This window comes from Triturus cristatus, chromosome 3_2 (genome assembly GCF_964204655.1).
Source record: "Triturus cristatus chromosome 3_2, aTriCri1.1, whole genome shotgun sequence".
Taxonomy (NCBI): domain Eukaryota; kingdom Metazoa; phylum Chordata; class Amphibia; order Caudata; family Salamandridae; genus Triturus; species Triturus cristatus.
In genome coordinates, this window is record NC_140584.1 from 955,731,843 (window position 1) to 955,748,688 (window position 16,846).

At 45.6% G+C, this 16,846-nt stretch overlaps 1 protein-coding gene across 5 annotated transcripts in view; it reads right to left on the reverse strand.

Moving 5' to 3' along the window:
* Window positions 1–16,846, reverse strand: part of ACACA (acetyl-CoA carboxylase alpha) — a 938,215-nt gene that overhangs the window by 812,121 nt on the left and 109,248 nt on the right. For all 5 annotated transcript variants that reach the window (XM_085649480.1, XM_085649478.1, XM_085649479.1 and 2 more), the window contains one exon: window positions 1,204–1,336. In XM_085649480.1, coding sequence (XP_085505606.1) covers window positions 1,204–1,336 — 133 coding nt within the window. The remainder of the gene's footprint in view (window positions 1–1,203; window positions 1,337–16,846) is intronic.

Genomic DNA, 16,846 nt, shown 5'->3' on the forward strand with positions numbered 1-16,846 from the left:
TTAACAAGCTGAACTATTTATGAAGCTTCTGGGGATTTGACTTCTGCAGCCTTTGGAATGGATTCGCATGAACCAATACGGTGTTGTATTTATAAGAACTTGTTTTGGGCTGGTGTGAATTTTACTATGTAGGTGGGTATAGGCCTGCATACAGCATCTACCCTCCTACTTTGTGTGATCTCCCTGTGTGGCAAGAACAGTGCCACCCTCACACAAACTCACAACATAGGCACTGGCTAGCAAGCCATCAATTATCTTATAAACCTGCCATCATGTCCGCCCCACACCTAACAAAGTGATACTATACACTGGTGATGCAAGTCTAAACATAAAAACATGTTCATTAATATGTGTGGACATCACAATAATCAGAGCTTGGGTATGAAAATACACTCTTCAAGAATGTTCTGGTGAGTGTTAAGTGTACAACCAACATTTGCACCATGTGGCCGGATCGGGATTATATTCACATCCGAACAATAAAGGAAAAAGCTGGACAGTGTTCAGTCATTCACAATCATTCCTATTCTCTCATAATATGCCTTTTGTCATATAACACCTGAATTGTTACAGTTCTGCTCAGGCACACATGTTCAGAATGTTCTCATTCTGGTTGCTGAGCAAGTTTTTAAAAATGATTTCTCTCTGTCACTCACGCACCAGCCTTTTTCATCCATCTGTCTCCTTCTCCCACTGTTCTTATTTCCTTTTCTTTCCCTCCCTCCTCCTGTTTGGCAGGGGCTCTCTGTCTTGCCTGTGTGTTGGCACAGAAAAAAGGGGGACTCAAGAGGGGAGAATTAGTTATCCCTGCTATCATTAGGGTTGTACTAGATAGATCTCCTCTCAGCAGAAAAGCCTTGGGCGATACAGACCCCTAACCTATGGAGTGGCCGCCCAGTCACCGCAGATGGGTGAAGGACATTTGCTATGAGGTTGGAAACTGCTAGGAGTTCAGCACTTGTGCACAGAACGGGTCGCTATTCTGCCCCATGTCCATGTTTATCTGTGCCCTTCCCTGTGAGTAGTTATGTGCAGGTTTTTGCGTTGATGGTTGTATGCATTTATTTGTTTACGAGTGTATAATATGTGTGCTTTGCTAGTCGTGCCTTTGGCTGCGCATGTTGGCGTGCCAATGCTTGTTTTTAGCATTTCAGTCGGTGCATTTCAAAAGCCATGGGATGCCATCCAGAAAAATAAACCCACCTTCTCGATGACTTTGTTGCCTCCAAAACGGGTGACAAACTCGGCTGGGGATGCAACTGTGAAATCCCTCTGCAGGTCGATTTTCTTCTTGTCGCGGCCTTGCTTCACTAGATGCAGCCCGGACATGCTGGGCCTACGGGAGAAAAAAGGGAGAGAATAGGACAGATGCTGCATCAAGAGGAGGCCAGAACTCAGTTAATGAGAAAACAAACAGGCCTTGGCAATACCAACTGATCTGGCTTTAATGTGATAATGCAAGTAAACACATTAATGCGCTTTACATGCGTTGCATGCACGAGTGCTGTTTATCGCCTAAAATATGCCCAATTCTCTTTGCCAACACGGGTGGATGGGGGGGGGGGGGGAGAACAAGGATTGCTTTCTGTATAGAACGCATATTAGAGTTAAATAACTGAATGTGACAAACAGCTTGATGATTGGGTGAACTTTTCACTGTAAAATAGTCCATGATGCATTCCAGTGTAAATATTTCATGGAATGAGTGTCACACCAAAAGCCAATATTGTGAGGTGAGGAAGCGATACTTTCTGGGTGGAGCAAAAGCACACTCTATGCATCTTTTGAAGAATTGGTAACAATATGTCACAAACAACTGAGTAGTCAAGCCAGACTTTAAAAAGTGCAAGGCATAAAAGAAAACGCAATAATATAGCAAAAACAGAGACGCAACAGGCTAGTTCTAGGGGAAAAAAATTCTGAGGGTGACAAAAAAAATGGAGAACCGGGAAGCACGGGGCGTAGAAGGAACATAAAAGACTTCATCTACTTTCAAGTCTTCTGTGCATCTTTACATAAATTGACGCCAATGATGGGATCTTTCGTTAACAATGTTTCCTTTATTCTCTTGTTATCCATGCACCGAACAATTTCATCCCTTATAGGGTATCACATAGATCACCGAACTGGCACCACAATGATAACCCTCCTAGCAAATCTACATGTGATACAATGTCCTCTTCTAATTGGTGCATGCTGAAAAAACACACATGGTGGTTCTCTAAAACCAAGGGCACTCTTGTAGTGAAAGGTATATCCAGCGTTTGCAGTGACATCTCATAAACATTACTTGGTTGGCCATCGCCCACACCCAATGCAATGTCTGCCAAATCTTCATACAGCATTCTAACTGTACTCCTAATTGCACAAGTAAAATAGCTTGTTTCCTCATTGGACCATACTTTTCACCACTAATTGCCCGCATGTACGTGTAAAACATGTTGTCAACTGTTTCCATGGTATTGATGGGTCACCAGGCACCACTAGAAATCTAGGAGGGGCCACCCTTGATCTGTTATGCTTGCTGAATTTTCCTGATTGCATACAAAATAGTTAAAATAGTGTGGCAGCACAATAAATGAAAAGAAAACACTACCACCATAAATTAAAAGAATAACTTCTGTGGGTCTTAGAATATGGGCATATTCATTCTATCAGTTGTTTAATGTGTTGTGTGTAGTCCTTCCTTGATGCAGATGACTACTGAGAAGGAAGTAGCCTTTGTTTCTTTATCTCTTTAAGTGACAGCGTATCTTGGCACTCTCAGAAGTATTATGCGTCATCTAGTTAAACTGATCAGCGCTCGTATCACACGCGACACCACAGTGTTTGTTGAACTGCAGAGTCAAGAAGTTCTCTGGAAGAGGCTCACACCCTTCGCTCCTGCTGCAGCGACAGCGTGTGGGGAAGTACAGTTTCTCTTACACCATGCCATGTTTTTCATCGATGCCCGTTAGGTCTGTGGTCCTTGTGTGTATTTCTATAGAATAGTGCATGTAGGGTATCTATCCCATTTATTAAAGAAGGGAGATATGTAGAGTGGATGCAAAGACCTGGGCAGTGTAGAACCTAAGCGATGGCATGTGCTGATATGAAATGACTGCAGGAATACTGGCTGGAGGGAGCAGAGCAAAGCTGGTGGCAGACTGTGAAGAAAAGACCATCTGCGATCGAGGCTTCTGCGCGTCACTACGCATACCCTCTGAAGGACCCCCACAGGTACCCTTCCCAAGTGCCTGCTTTGCAGGACCTTAAGCTTTGTCAAATAATAACCGACCTAAGATGTTAACTTCCAGTCAGGCATAATCAGATTAGTTTTGTCCAGTGCTTTAAGGGGGATCAAAGATGTGGGGGTCTCTAAGGGGGGCATGACCAAGGAAGCAGAACTAGGAATCATATACAAGAGATGTGACCTATGTATGCATAGACGAGGCCTATAAAGGTGCACGAGAGTCGAGTGATTGACACAGCATACCACCTGACCAGCACTTGCTGACTTCTATCCGCTTTTTATGTTAGTGCAGCCAAATACACCATGCAACCACAAACAGGCACATCTAAAACAAGTAGTCAATGCTAGTTAGCACTGACTTTTCATCGATACGAATGAGGAACAACGTCCATTGCTCCCTTCACCTCGCTTTCCACTGCAATCTTCCCCGCTGCAGAAGCCACTCGGGCCTTTTTCTCTTTACAGATCCATCTGCAAGTCTCCTGGCCCTGCACTGCCGCCTTTTCACGCTCTCTTTCTTCATGTACTTTTTTCCTCTCACCCCATCACCATCTCCTCACACGAGGCAATGCATTTTCCTTTCCTTTGACCCTATCCATTTTTCGACTCTGTCCCTCCTTTGCACACTTTCCTAAAGGAATAGAATTACAATTGGTACTCATGAAGCCAATGCTCTGTGTGTGCTGCAAAGAGGCCAAGAACTGCATGAGCAAGTAGTCAGAACACACTTATGCCCCAGTGACAGGCACAGAAAGAAATGTGCGACAGTTAAGCAGTTAGCACTTTGAGGTTCTGCTGCATAAATATGTGCCAGCGAGGGTGCTACTACTGGCCTACAGGCACATCGGGCTGTGGCAACAAAGCTGGAATGTGGCCACAGATTGTGGGCCTACTTTATGTGCTGGTGTCCCGGTTTTTACTGTTTATTTCGCGGATCTTGCCCCACACATTACCTGCAGCTGTACCTTGAGGAACCGCTATACATCGTGCCTTGAAGAATTCAAAACTACTCGATTTGCAAATGTGGGACACTTTTTTTGCTGCCCAGGTCTGTTTTCTGTCCCATTCCAACCATATCTATGCCTGCAATCACCATGCCAACCGCACTGTGCATGCATGCAGTAAAATATGGGATGAGATGCCTGAAAGGGAGCAGGCAAAGTATGACTGAAAGGAAGCAGGCATGCAGTAAAGAATTGGAGAAGATGCCTGGAAGGAAGCAGGCATGCAGTAAAGTATGGGATGAGATGACAGAAAGGAAGCAGGCATGCAGTAAAGTATGGGATGAGATGCCTGAAAGGGAGCAGGCATGCAGTAAAGTATGGGATGAGATGACTGAAAGGAAGCAGGCATGCAGTAAAGTATGGGATGGGATGACTGAAAGGAATCAGGCATGCAGTAAAGTATGGGATGAGATGCCTGAAAGGGAGCAGGCATGCAGCAAAGCATTGGAGAAGATGCCCGGAAGGAAGCAGGCATGCAGTAAAGTATGGGATGAGATGACAGAAAGGAAGCAGGCATGCAGTAAAGTATGGGATGAGATGCCTGAAAGGGAGCAGGCATGCAGTAAAGTATGGGATGTGATGACTGAAATAAAGCAGGCATGCAGTAAAGTATGGGATGAGATGACTGAAAGGAATCGGGCATGCAGTAAAGTATGGGATGAGATAACTGAAAGGAAGCAGGCATTCAGTACAGCATGGGATGACATGCATGAAAGGCAGCAGGCATGCAGTAAATCATGGAATGAGATGCCTGAAAGGAAGCAGGTATGCAGTAAAGCAGTGACAAGATGCCTGAAAGGAAGCAGACATGCAGTAACACAAGTAATGAGAAACCTGAAATGCAGGACACAAGCAGAAAAGCAGTAATGAGATGCCTGAAAGGAAGCAGGCATGCAGTACAGCAGTGATGAAATGCCTGAATGGGAGCAGGCATGCAGTAAAGCATTGGAGAAGATGCCCGGAAGGAAGCAGGCATGCAGTAAAGTATAGGATGAGATGACAGAAAGGAAGCAGGCATGCAGTAAAGTATGGGATGAGATGCCTGAAAGGGAGCAGGCATGCAGTAAAGTATGGGATGAGATGACTGAAAGGAATCAGGCATGCAGTAAAGTATAGGATGAGATAACTGAAAGGAAGCAGGCATTCAGTACAGCATGGGATGACATGCATGAAAGGAAGCAGGCATGCAGTAAATCATGGAATGAGATGCCTGAAAGGAAGCAGGTATGCAGTAAAGCAGTGACAAGATGCCTGAAAGGAATCAGGCATGCAGTAACGCAAGTAATGAGAACCCTGAAATGCAGGGCGCACGCAGAAAAGCAGCAATGAGATGCCTGAAAGGAAGCAGGCATGACATAAAGAATGGGATGCCTGAAAGGGAGCAGACATGCAGTAAAGTAGTGGCGAGATACCTGAAAGAAAACAGACATGAAGTACAGCAGTGATGAAATGCCTGAAAGTGAGCAGGCATGCAACAAAGCATGGGATGAGACACCTGAAAGGAAGCAGGCATGCAGGAAAGCATGGGATGAGACACCTGAAAGGAAACAGACATGCAGGAAAGCAGTGATGAGATGCCTGAAATGAAGCAAGCATGCAGTACAGCAGTGATGAAATGCCTGAAAGGGAGCAGGCATGCAGTAAAGTAGTGATGAGATGCCTGAAAGGAAGCGGGCATGCAGTAAAGCAGTGCTGAGATACCTGAAAGGAAGCAGGCATGCCATAAATAATGGGATGCCTGCAATGGAGCAGGCATGCAGTAAAGCACGGGATGAGACATCTGAAAGGAAGCAGGCCTGCATTAAAGCAGTGGTGAGATACCTGAAAGGAAGCAGGCATGTAGTACAGCAGTGATGAAATGCCTGAAAGTGAGCAGGCAAGCAGTAAAGCATGGGATGAGACACCTGAAAGGAAGCAGACATGCAGGAAAGCAGTGATGAGATGCCTGAAATGAAGCAGGCATGCAGTACAGCAGTGATGAAATGCCTGAAAGGGAGCAGACATGCAGTAAAGCATGGGATGAGACGCCTGAAAAGAAGCAGGCATGCAGTAAAGTAGTGATGAGATGCCTAAAAGGAAATAGGCATGCAGTAAAGCAGTGATGAAATGCCTGAAAGGAAGCAGACAAAGTAAAGTAGTGATGAAATGCCTGAAAGGAAGCGGGCATGCAGTAAAGCAGTGCTGAGATACCTGAAAGAAAGCAGGCATGCCGTAAATAATGGGATGCCTGCAATGGAGCAGGCATGCAGTAAAGCACGGGATGAGACACCTGAAAGGAAGCAGGCATGCATTAAAGCAGTGATGAGATACCTGAAAGGAAGCAGGCATGCAGTACAGCAGTGATGAAATGCCTGAAAGTGAGCAGGCATGCAGCAACGCATGGGAGGAGACACCTGAAAGGAAGTAGGCATGCAGAAAAGCATGGGATGAGACACCTGAAAGGAAGTAGGCACGCAGTAAAGCATGGGATGAGATGCCTGAGAGGATGCAGGCATGCAGTACATTCAGTGATGAAATGCCTGAAAGGAAGTAGGCATGCAGTAAAGCAGTAATGAGATGCCTGAAAGGAAGCAGGCATGACCTAAAGAATGGGATGCCTGCAAGGGAGCAGGCATGCAGTAAAGCATGGGATGAGACATGTGAAAGCAAGCAGGCATGCAGTAAAGCAGTGATGAAATGCCTAAAAGGGAGCAGGCATGCAGTAAAGCATGGGATGAGACATCTGAAAGGAAGCAGGCACGCAGTAAAGCATGGGATGAGATGCCTGAAAGGAAGCAGGCATGCAGTACTTTCAGTGATGAGATGCCTGAAAGGAAGCAGGCATGCAGTAAAGTAGTGATGAGATGCCTGAAAGGGAGCAGGCATGCAGTACAGCAGTGATGAAATGCCTGAAAGAAAGCAGATGCAGTAAAGCAGTGATGAAATACCTGAAAGGAAGCAGGCATGCAATGAATTCAGTGATGAGATGCCTGAAAAGAAGCAGGCATGCAGTAAAGTAGTGATGAGATGGCTGAAAGGAAGCAGGGGTGCAGTAAAGTAGTGATTTGATGCCCGAAAGGAAGCAGACGCAGTAAAGTAGTAATGAGATACCCGAGAGGAAGCAGGCACTGGGGAGTGCCTGATGGCTTTTTTGTGTTTGAGTAAAAGAACAGCTATTTCCTCAAAACAGAGGCCAGACGGACATGCAAACGTATGCAGCCACTATGCGTAACACACAACTCAGAAAGGCAGTGAAGCAACCAATGACATACGTGCATTGAAGCAAAGATGAGAGCAAGTCTGCATGACCTCCCTGTCCGTGTTTTTGTCATTTCCACTAGATGGAGCTAGGAAGCAGCCAAGTGGAACTTCTTCTTGGTCACCTGGTCACTTCTGCAGAGCAGTGACTTTCACTGCATGCCTGGGGATGGTGCCCCAGACTCGGCTTGTGGTCACTTCTGCAGAGCAGTGACTTTCACTGCATGCCTGGGGATGGTGCCCCAGACTCGGCTTGTGGTCACTTCTGCAGAGCAGTGACTTTCACTGCATGCCTGGGGATGGTGCCCCAGACTCGGTCTTGTGGTCACCTCTGAAGAGCAGTGACTTTCACTGCATGCCTGTGGATGGTGCCCCAGACTCGGTCTTGTGGTCACCTCTGAAGAGCAGTGACTTTCACTGCATGCCTGGGGATGGTGCCCCAGACTCGGTCTTGTGGTCACCCCTGAAGAGCAGTGACTTTCACTGCATGCCTGGGGATGGTGCCCCAGACTCGGTCTTGTGGTCACCTCTGAAGAGCAGTGACTTTCACTGCATGCCTGGGGATGGTGCCCCAGACTCGGCTTGTGGTCACTTCTGCAGAGCAGTGACTTTCACTGCATGCCTGGGGATGGTGCCCCAGACTCGGCTTGTGGTCACTTCTGCAGAGCAGTGACTTTCACTGCATGCCTGGGGATGGTGCCCCAGACTCGGTCTTGTGGTCACCTCTGAAGAGCAGTGACTTTCACTGCATGCCTGGGGATGGTGCCCCAAGAACAGACAGCCCCCAGTGCTGCTCACTGGGAATGGATCATCCCTGCAGCAGGCACCCCACAAATGGAAGACACCTGTGGAGAGATGCCTGATGGGAGATTGGGGGTGACTAGGGGGAACATATAGGAAATATCCGATAGTGGATGTACATTAGGAAGGTGATTTGCTTAAGGTAATTCAGTTTACCTACAGCCTCGGTCACATAATTTAGTTGGGGGTGTGTGTAACTATGCCATCAGCAGGAGACGCTTTTCACAGTCCTGTCTGCAAGGTGCATGCAAATGCTAATTAATCAAGTGGGTTCTGGACTCACTGTGGACTCCAGAACCAGTTGCCAGCCAGAACCAGTTTACGATAAAAGAGTGCCAGGTGGCTCCTAGCTTGGATGGCCATGAGTCGGAAGAAATGGGCTACAGCATGCGCACTCAAGTCTTATTTGTGTACATTGCTCATTTGTAAAGTATATATTTTGCGAGTAAGCCTCAAGGCACTCACCAAGACAGCGAACAGCTAAGACAATCAGTGGAATTCCTTTAACACTTGTTAAGTAGCCAGGTTTTCAGTTGCATTATATTGTACTGTATTATGGTATAGTATCGCCCTTACTATGCCCGTGTAGGGCGGTGAAGCGCTTGTCCTCCTGGGTAGCACGCTACACTGTGATGGTATGTGGTTGGAAGAGTGTTCTCTTTGCTTTGAGCCCATGTGCAAGGTATTTTCATGTCATGCATGATGGCCGCCGAGGTGTGGTTATTGTGTTATCGGACATGAAATGCATCACTTAGCGGTGTGATGGACGAGGAAGGGTGTGAGACTGACATGCATTTTTACAATATGTGTTATACTGGGCGTTCTGATGAGCTCTGCAGGTCCCATTATTGTGTTGAAGGTTCACCTTTCTGGTTCTCAATCCGATTTCCTATGGCGGCTCTGGCAAGATGTTACGCACTCTGATCTGGTGGATGAGAGAGAGGGGGTCTCCGAGATCTGCCTGGATAGCTTGTGTTACAGTCCGCATTTATATGATTGTCACTATGAGATGCCAATGGATGAAATTTGCCAAGATGGACCGCATCATAGTCATCCTTTAGTCATAGTCGGTTGTCAGTGCACAGACCATGTGACTCATTGAAAGCTGCAGAGAGGACTGTGTTTGAGTCCTCCGGTGACCCGCAGTTTTGGTAGATCTCTTGAGTCTCGACAGGCCTGTCTGGTTAGAACTATGTGGTTATTTAAGCGGCTAGGATAGTCTGTATCTGTGCCATCTAATTGCCAGCAAGATTCCACAGGTCCTTCCATAAATCATATGCTTATACCATTGACGTAGAAGGACCAGGTACTGAATCGGTGAATTATATCATATGGGAAAATGGATTAGATCAAATTGATACTGGGAGGATAGTCAACCAGACTAGAGTAACTATTTTTCACCTTTTAGGTAAAAGATAGGGTATACTTAATGCTGATTTCATTAAGTCAAGTTAAAGCAATAGTGTACATTTTGATTGCAATTGGTGACCGATGAGCATGTATCTATGGTGAGAGCACGTCACAAGTAGGAAAGAAAATGGGTTTTTGAAATGTTCTGTAAGATACACCATGCTCTCTTAGCATGAGCGGCAACACGGAAGGAGCACTACAAGGACCAAGGTTTTCTATTTAGAGAACATTTACAATGCAACAAGAAACCAACGCCCAGCTCCAATTCTTTCAAGACGTACAGCACCCTGATCTCATGATCTCACGACACAGTCCTGCCTTGGTACAGCTTTCCCCTTAATGTCTGTCTATTTACCTGCTTCACAGGAAGTAAAGGAGCAATACACACTCATTAAACATTTCAGCAGGGTTTGGGTTGGAAAAGGCGGCAAGTCTTTGGTGTTTCATAGGTGTTGAGCGAGAGGCTCCAGTGGGCAGCAGTCTTTGGTACCTAGCAGGTGTAGTAGGATCATTAAAGTGTTGATTACTTCGATGCATTAATCAGTCCTTATTGGTAAAGGAGTTTTCTGACTTCAATCAGCTGAAAGACCTTCTGCAACGTATAGTTATGGGTGTCTGAGGCCCACTAAACTAGGCAGATGGTGAGAGGTGGAGGGGCTGGGGGCAGGGGAGAGTTCAGTGCTTTTTGGGAGGTGGAAAGATATTTTATTTTAGGCAGTCACCGATAGGCTTAGTCACAGCAGTGGAACCTAAGGTTCGTCCCAAGTTGCCACTGATAGAGGGGATTCCCATTCATTTCAACACAAGGCTTCATCCCATTGGTTCACATGTGCTCTCTCCAGTACAGCTGGAATTATCGTTCATGTTTGTGAGACGCTTGCCTGGTATATGATGACCACTAATGTAAGTGGGCACCTTGCACCAGTCCAGACAACTCTTATGGTGATTTAGGAGGTCTTAGACAACCTTAGAAGCTCTCTGGTAGCTGTGGAGAGCAGCCTTCAGGCTTAGTCTTGAAGGAGTGTAAAGCAGCTTGTTTTACCAGAATGCAATCTTATTGTATAGATTAAATGAGAAATAACCACACAAAGTATTTATAAAAATATGTACAGAAATGTATTTGTATTGTTTTATTAGACACCTTGCCTTTCCTTGTTCACCCAAACGGCAGCGGAATTTGATTGGTAATTTATTTACCAGTAGGGAGATACGATCTGTTAATATTTGTACAACAGACGTAGAGCGTGAAAAACTTTTTCCTTCTCCGTGGTATAATTATACAAGCTTCAGACAGCATTTATCTTTAGTAAGTGTCCCCCTAATCAGTAACATTGCCCCCTTTTTTGACAAATATCCCGCAGTTTGTAACTGTTGAATCTTCTAAATTGCAGTGTATATATATCCTTTTGAACACTATCCGAACGCTGAAAATAATAATACGTCGGAGTTCTTTTGAGAATTAGGTATATATTATTTTTCCAAACAATATTAAACATTTCTGTTGGTTGTGCACTTAGGGGTAGACCTTCTAATAATTCCTTGTCACTTGGGATGCTTTAAATGGTTCCCCTTTTCTCTTTTTCTTTTCCCTCTTTCTTTCCCTCTCCCTTTTTTCTTCCTTTTTTAATGAAAGAAGCTTACTTTCAACATGTGACCCATGGATATATACATTTATATGTTTCCTTTTTATACAGAATTTTGGACGCTCTGTTGATCTTCCTTTGTCCTGATGATGACCGCGTATTAATAAAGCGGTTGAAACGCCGCAGACGCATAGGTGGCCGGAAAATTAATAGAGGACACATTATTTTGTTCTATGTTGTTCCTTTTGTGAGACGTATTTTTTGTCTGCCATTTGTTTTGGTTTGTAAATATTTATAATTTTTCTGTACCAACATATTGTATAGAGCGCCAGTGCTTTTAATAATTTTTGATAAATATATGTATATGGGTCCTCCCTTGTGCCCTTTCTTTTCCTCTTTTTCTTTCATGTTTTTTGGTTTTTGATTTTTATTGATTTGGTTGTTTGATTATAATGTGTAATTGTTTTTGTGATAATTGTATTGTGTAAACTAATTGGTTCTTGAACCACTGTTTAGACTAAATATTGATTGCCCCTGGTCAGGTGCTTTTGGGCCACTTACATTAGTGGACATCATATACCAGGCCAGCTTCTCACAATGTTCAACATAGTGAAGGGAGGGGGCGCAGTTTGTTGTTTTGAAAAGTTCTATCCCCACAACTCATGGTTAACATAATAATTTTTCTGCTGGGGTGGTCCCCATTTCTTAAGGACACTTGAGATGAGGACAATATTAGTAACTAACCCAAAACACTTGCATATCCACAGACACTGCTAACCCCCTTCTGAAGCCTTTCCAGCCAAAGCTCATCCACACCACTGCCCTCTACCCTCGGTTGTATGATACAACCACGCATGCCTAAACCACGCATGCCAAACAACGCGGTCTAAACTACGACCGCATCTCTACTATGCATGCCTTCACAACAAATTTTGTTGTAAAGGCATGATTGCTAAAGGGATATGCCTGGTAAAGTGCACACCCCAGCCCTCCGCCCTGCGCCCTCACACCCGATACCCCAGCCCTGCAATCCACCCCGCCCCAGCCCTTAAAACTACGCAACTCCCCAACCTAAGACCTAAAACCCAACCCCTGCCCCCCAAAAATCCCCAATCCCAGCCCCCCCACCATGAGCCTTAAAATTGACCCCCCACCCCTGAAAAATGTCCCTTCCCCTTCCGCACTGAGCACTAAAACCCTGCCCCGCCTAAAAAACAACCCTGGCCCCAGCACCCCGCCCTGAGATCTAAAACTGATCCCCACCCTGAACACCTTGACTAAAAGCAGCATACAAGACTGCCCAATTGAATGAATACCCAAGGGTTTAAATAGCTAGGAGTCTGGGTAACCGGGGGGCTGGAGAAAATGACAGAAGACCACCTGAATTCTTTACTCTCTCAAATGACTAATGACTTCATACAATGGAACCAACTTAATTTAGCGATGTGGGGTGTAATGCAAATTGAAAAAATTAAGGTGGCACCTCTAATTATGTTTTTATCATGCTACCGCTTTTGATAAAAACCAATACGCTGAGCAAATGACAAGATCTATGTGTGGCTGTCCTTGCTTTGCTATGGTCATACACCACCTTTGGGGCTTATGTCTTCTGCACATGTCACTGTACTACTACAAAGATCACATCTCTCAGCTAACCTGTTTCGGTGCCAAAACAACACACTATTGAGAGGAATCTTCTATAGTGCAAGGAACCATTATTGCCAGTCTACCAAAATTATCCAAGCAGAATGCTCAGTTTTGATCAGATAGTAAACTGTATGATGTCTTTCTGGAAATAATTCCCTAAACTTCTCAAAACAGACCCTTTGTAGAGCCCACAGTCCAGATATGTGGGAACACTGGGATCTGATATGGACAGAATGAGAGATGTAAGGTAACCAGGAAATCTATCACCTGATTTCCAACAGTGTCTTTAAAACTTGTCAGAGCCTGCATCTCGAATGCGACTTGGCCGAGCACCAGCATTAGCGCTACGGACAACTATGTAGCTGCATAGGAAGTCGAATAAGCCCACCGTCCATGGATCTCCATGATTCACCCCTCTTAAAACATCTGAATACGTTTGGACATGTGTGGTCCGATCGCAGGCAATTACAGCATATTGGTATATTCAATGCACTTTCTGCCTACAGAGGATTCCACCAGGCAGCGTTGGCAACTCATTCTCACCAAAGACTAGTCTGAGTGGTCAGACCTGCTGGTGCCCCATGATAAGGTTACTACATGTAGCCAAAATTAAATTTTTACACTTTAAAGTGCTTTTGGTATTGGTCACTACAGAGGCTGAGGAGAGTCAATCTATGAACTCTTCATAATAGCTGGAGATGCAGTCTACCACACAGTGTGTTCTTCCACATATCCCTGGCACTGTAACAAGTTGCAGCCATATTACCTGGCAGAATGGTCTGCGATATCTAGAATACAAAGAAGCCAGCTCATCCTGTTTGTACACGTGCCACTGGTACAAGATGTTATGGGTATTCCTGATTTGAATAACCCTCACATAGATGGTTAACTACCTCCTTGGTGGCAGCCACAATCCGTGTTGTGAAACAGAGGGGGCACGCTACTCTACTCACCAGAGATGGATGACTTATAGAATTGACGAGGACAGCTGATGGTGCATGCCTCATTTATAAACTGAATGATACAATGTTTGACTTTGAACAGATATGATGGTGACTCGAGGAACCAATAAAGCCTTCTCAACACTGCTGAGGGCAGCTGTGGGGAGGCTTTGATGGCCATCTTCCATCGGTTGACTGATGAAGCGTGTAGGGTCCCTCCTAGCAGATCTTCTGCAACCCCCTGGTGCCCACCCGCACGATGAGACTGTATAATGCCAAGACACTCTAGAGAGGACAACTTCACGCTGAGACTGTATAATGCTGAGACACTCCAGAGACGACAGCTTCACGCCGAGACTGTATAATGCTGAGACCCCCAGAGAGGACAGCTGCATGCTGAGACTGTATACTGCTGAGACCCCCAGAGAGGACAGCTTCAAGCTGAGACTGTTTAATGCTGAGACCCCCAGAGAGGACAGCTTCACGTTCAGACTGTATACTGCTGAGAACCCAGAGAGGACAGCTTTACACCGAGACTGTATACTGCTGAGAACCCAGAGAGGACAGCTTTACGCCGAGACTGTATACTGCTGAGACCCCCAGAGAGGACAGCTACACGCTGAGACTGTATACTGCTGATACCTCCAGAAAGGACAGCTGCACGCTGAGACTGTATAATGCTGAGACAATCCAGAGAGGACAGCTTCAAGCTGAGACTGTATACTGCTGAGCCCCAAAGAGAGGACAGCTTCAAGCTGAGACTGTATAATACTGAGACCCACATAGAGGACAGCTTCATGTTGAGACTGTATACTGCTCAGAACCCAGAGAGGACAGCTTCACGCTGAGACTGTATACTGCTGAGACCCCCAGAGACGACAGCTGCCTGCAGAGACTGTATACTGCTGAGAACCCGAGAGGACAGCTGCACGCTGAGACTGTATACTGCTGAGACCTCCAGGGAGGACAGCTGCACGCTGAGACTGTATAATGCTGAGACACTCCAGAGAGGACAGCTTCACACTGAGACTGCATAATGCTGAGACACTCCAGAGAGGACAGCTGCACGCTGAAACAGCATAATGCTGAGACACTCCAGAGAGGACAGCTTCACACTGAGACTGCATAATGCTGAGACACTCCAGAGAGGACAGCTGCACGCTGAAACTGTAAAATGCTGAGACTCCCAGAGAGGACAGCTGCACGCTGAAACTGTATACTGCTGAGACCCCCAGAGAGGACAGCTTCACGCTGAGACTGTATAATGCTGAGACCCCCAGAGAGGAAAGCTTCACACTGAGACTGCTAATGCTGAGACATTCCAGAGAGGACAGCTTCACGCTGAAACTGTATACTGCTGAGACCCCCAGAGAGGACAGCTTCACATTGAGACTGCATAATGTTGAGACTCCCAGAGAGGACAGCTTCACACTGAGACTGCATAATGCTGAGACACTCCAGAAAGGACAGCTTCACGCTGAAACTGTATAATGCTGAGACTCCCAGAGAGGAGAGCTCCACGATGCAAGCTATACAGTTGTTCTCTAAATGCAATCTTACTATTGTATCATATCATTCTACTATATACAATTCTTCACATATATTAGATCCCACCGTCTACTCACAAAGTCACGTTTAAGGTATTACCATTACTGCTGTCGTCATTGGGCTGAACCTTAGACTGCTGGAGCGGCTCCAGTCTCCCTTCCCCAGTTTACCCTTCCCCCCTCCCCCGAGTATGAGGAATTGTGTTATATGTACGAGGCATTAACATTGTCTAATGTGGAACATGTACAACGAGGCGTATGTTTGTGTCATAGCCCTGTATGTCTCTAATTGGAGGTGACTTTACACATTATGTTCTCCTGTCCTCTGTTTCCTCCTCGCTTGTTATGTTCCTAATCAAGAAATATTGCAAAAAGAGGACCGAAGAAAACCAAGGAATTTCCAGCAAAGGCTGCACCCAATGCTAGTGACAGACCCAGTGATGAGAGATGAGACAGTTGGTCCTTCAATGGAAAAGGTTGCTGTAGAGGTCAGTGGGTGATCTGGCTCAGTATCTCTCCAGGGAGCACCATCACTCGGGCAATCACCCAGAGGGCGGGGGATGGGCCCATTTTACAGTCCCCTTCGAAATCCTAAGAATGGACTGTGGAAGGGACACAGAAAACATGGGGGTGGGGGGGTTAAACAGGCAGAAACTGTATTGGCAAAGGCTGATCTTGGGGTATATTTACCCCTTCTTCCAAGGCCACCAGTGATTGTTTATAGGAAACATTAGATGCACATTATTTTTATAGATGTGAAAGGCAGACTATTTGCATTTAGGATTTCTGTATGATAAAATGGCCTCAATGTATGCCTAACTGCCTTTGCATTAACATGATTTGGGGATGTATATCAATAAAAAAAAGATTGACCAAAACCAGTGATGGATGGCTCCTGGTAGTGCAGGAATAGGATCTCCTAGATTCCTTAGCCTCCATTAGGAGAGGAACAATAATATGTATCCAGGTTGTAATTCTTCAGGACGGACCTCAATAAATCCGGAGACCCATCTACACTGCTGCTAAGTGAAATACTGTGAGCACATTGCTCTGCCTAACACCCATCTTCAACATTAGATGTAACCAGCAGATCAAGAAATGCTAAATGGAAAGGAGACTTGGACGTGCACTGTATTTTACACTGGGGTGGAGGAACAGATTCCACATCGAAACTTTCTGCCTCCATTTGCAAAGACTGTTTCTGCACCATGAAAACAACTACACTTGTCTAAGGGAAAATTTGGCATTGAATCTGGTCAGCATTTAGGGGTAGATTTAGAGTTTGGTGGAGAGGGCACGCCATCACAAAAACTATGGAGTGCCCTTCCCACCAAATTCACGGTCCACCTGACTAATTTAGAGGTGGGCAAACCAAAAGTATGTTCGCGATGGAGCCTATTCCGGCTCTGTTGCCGATATACTTCTCTTAGAACCCAATGGCGCA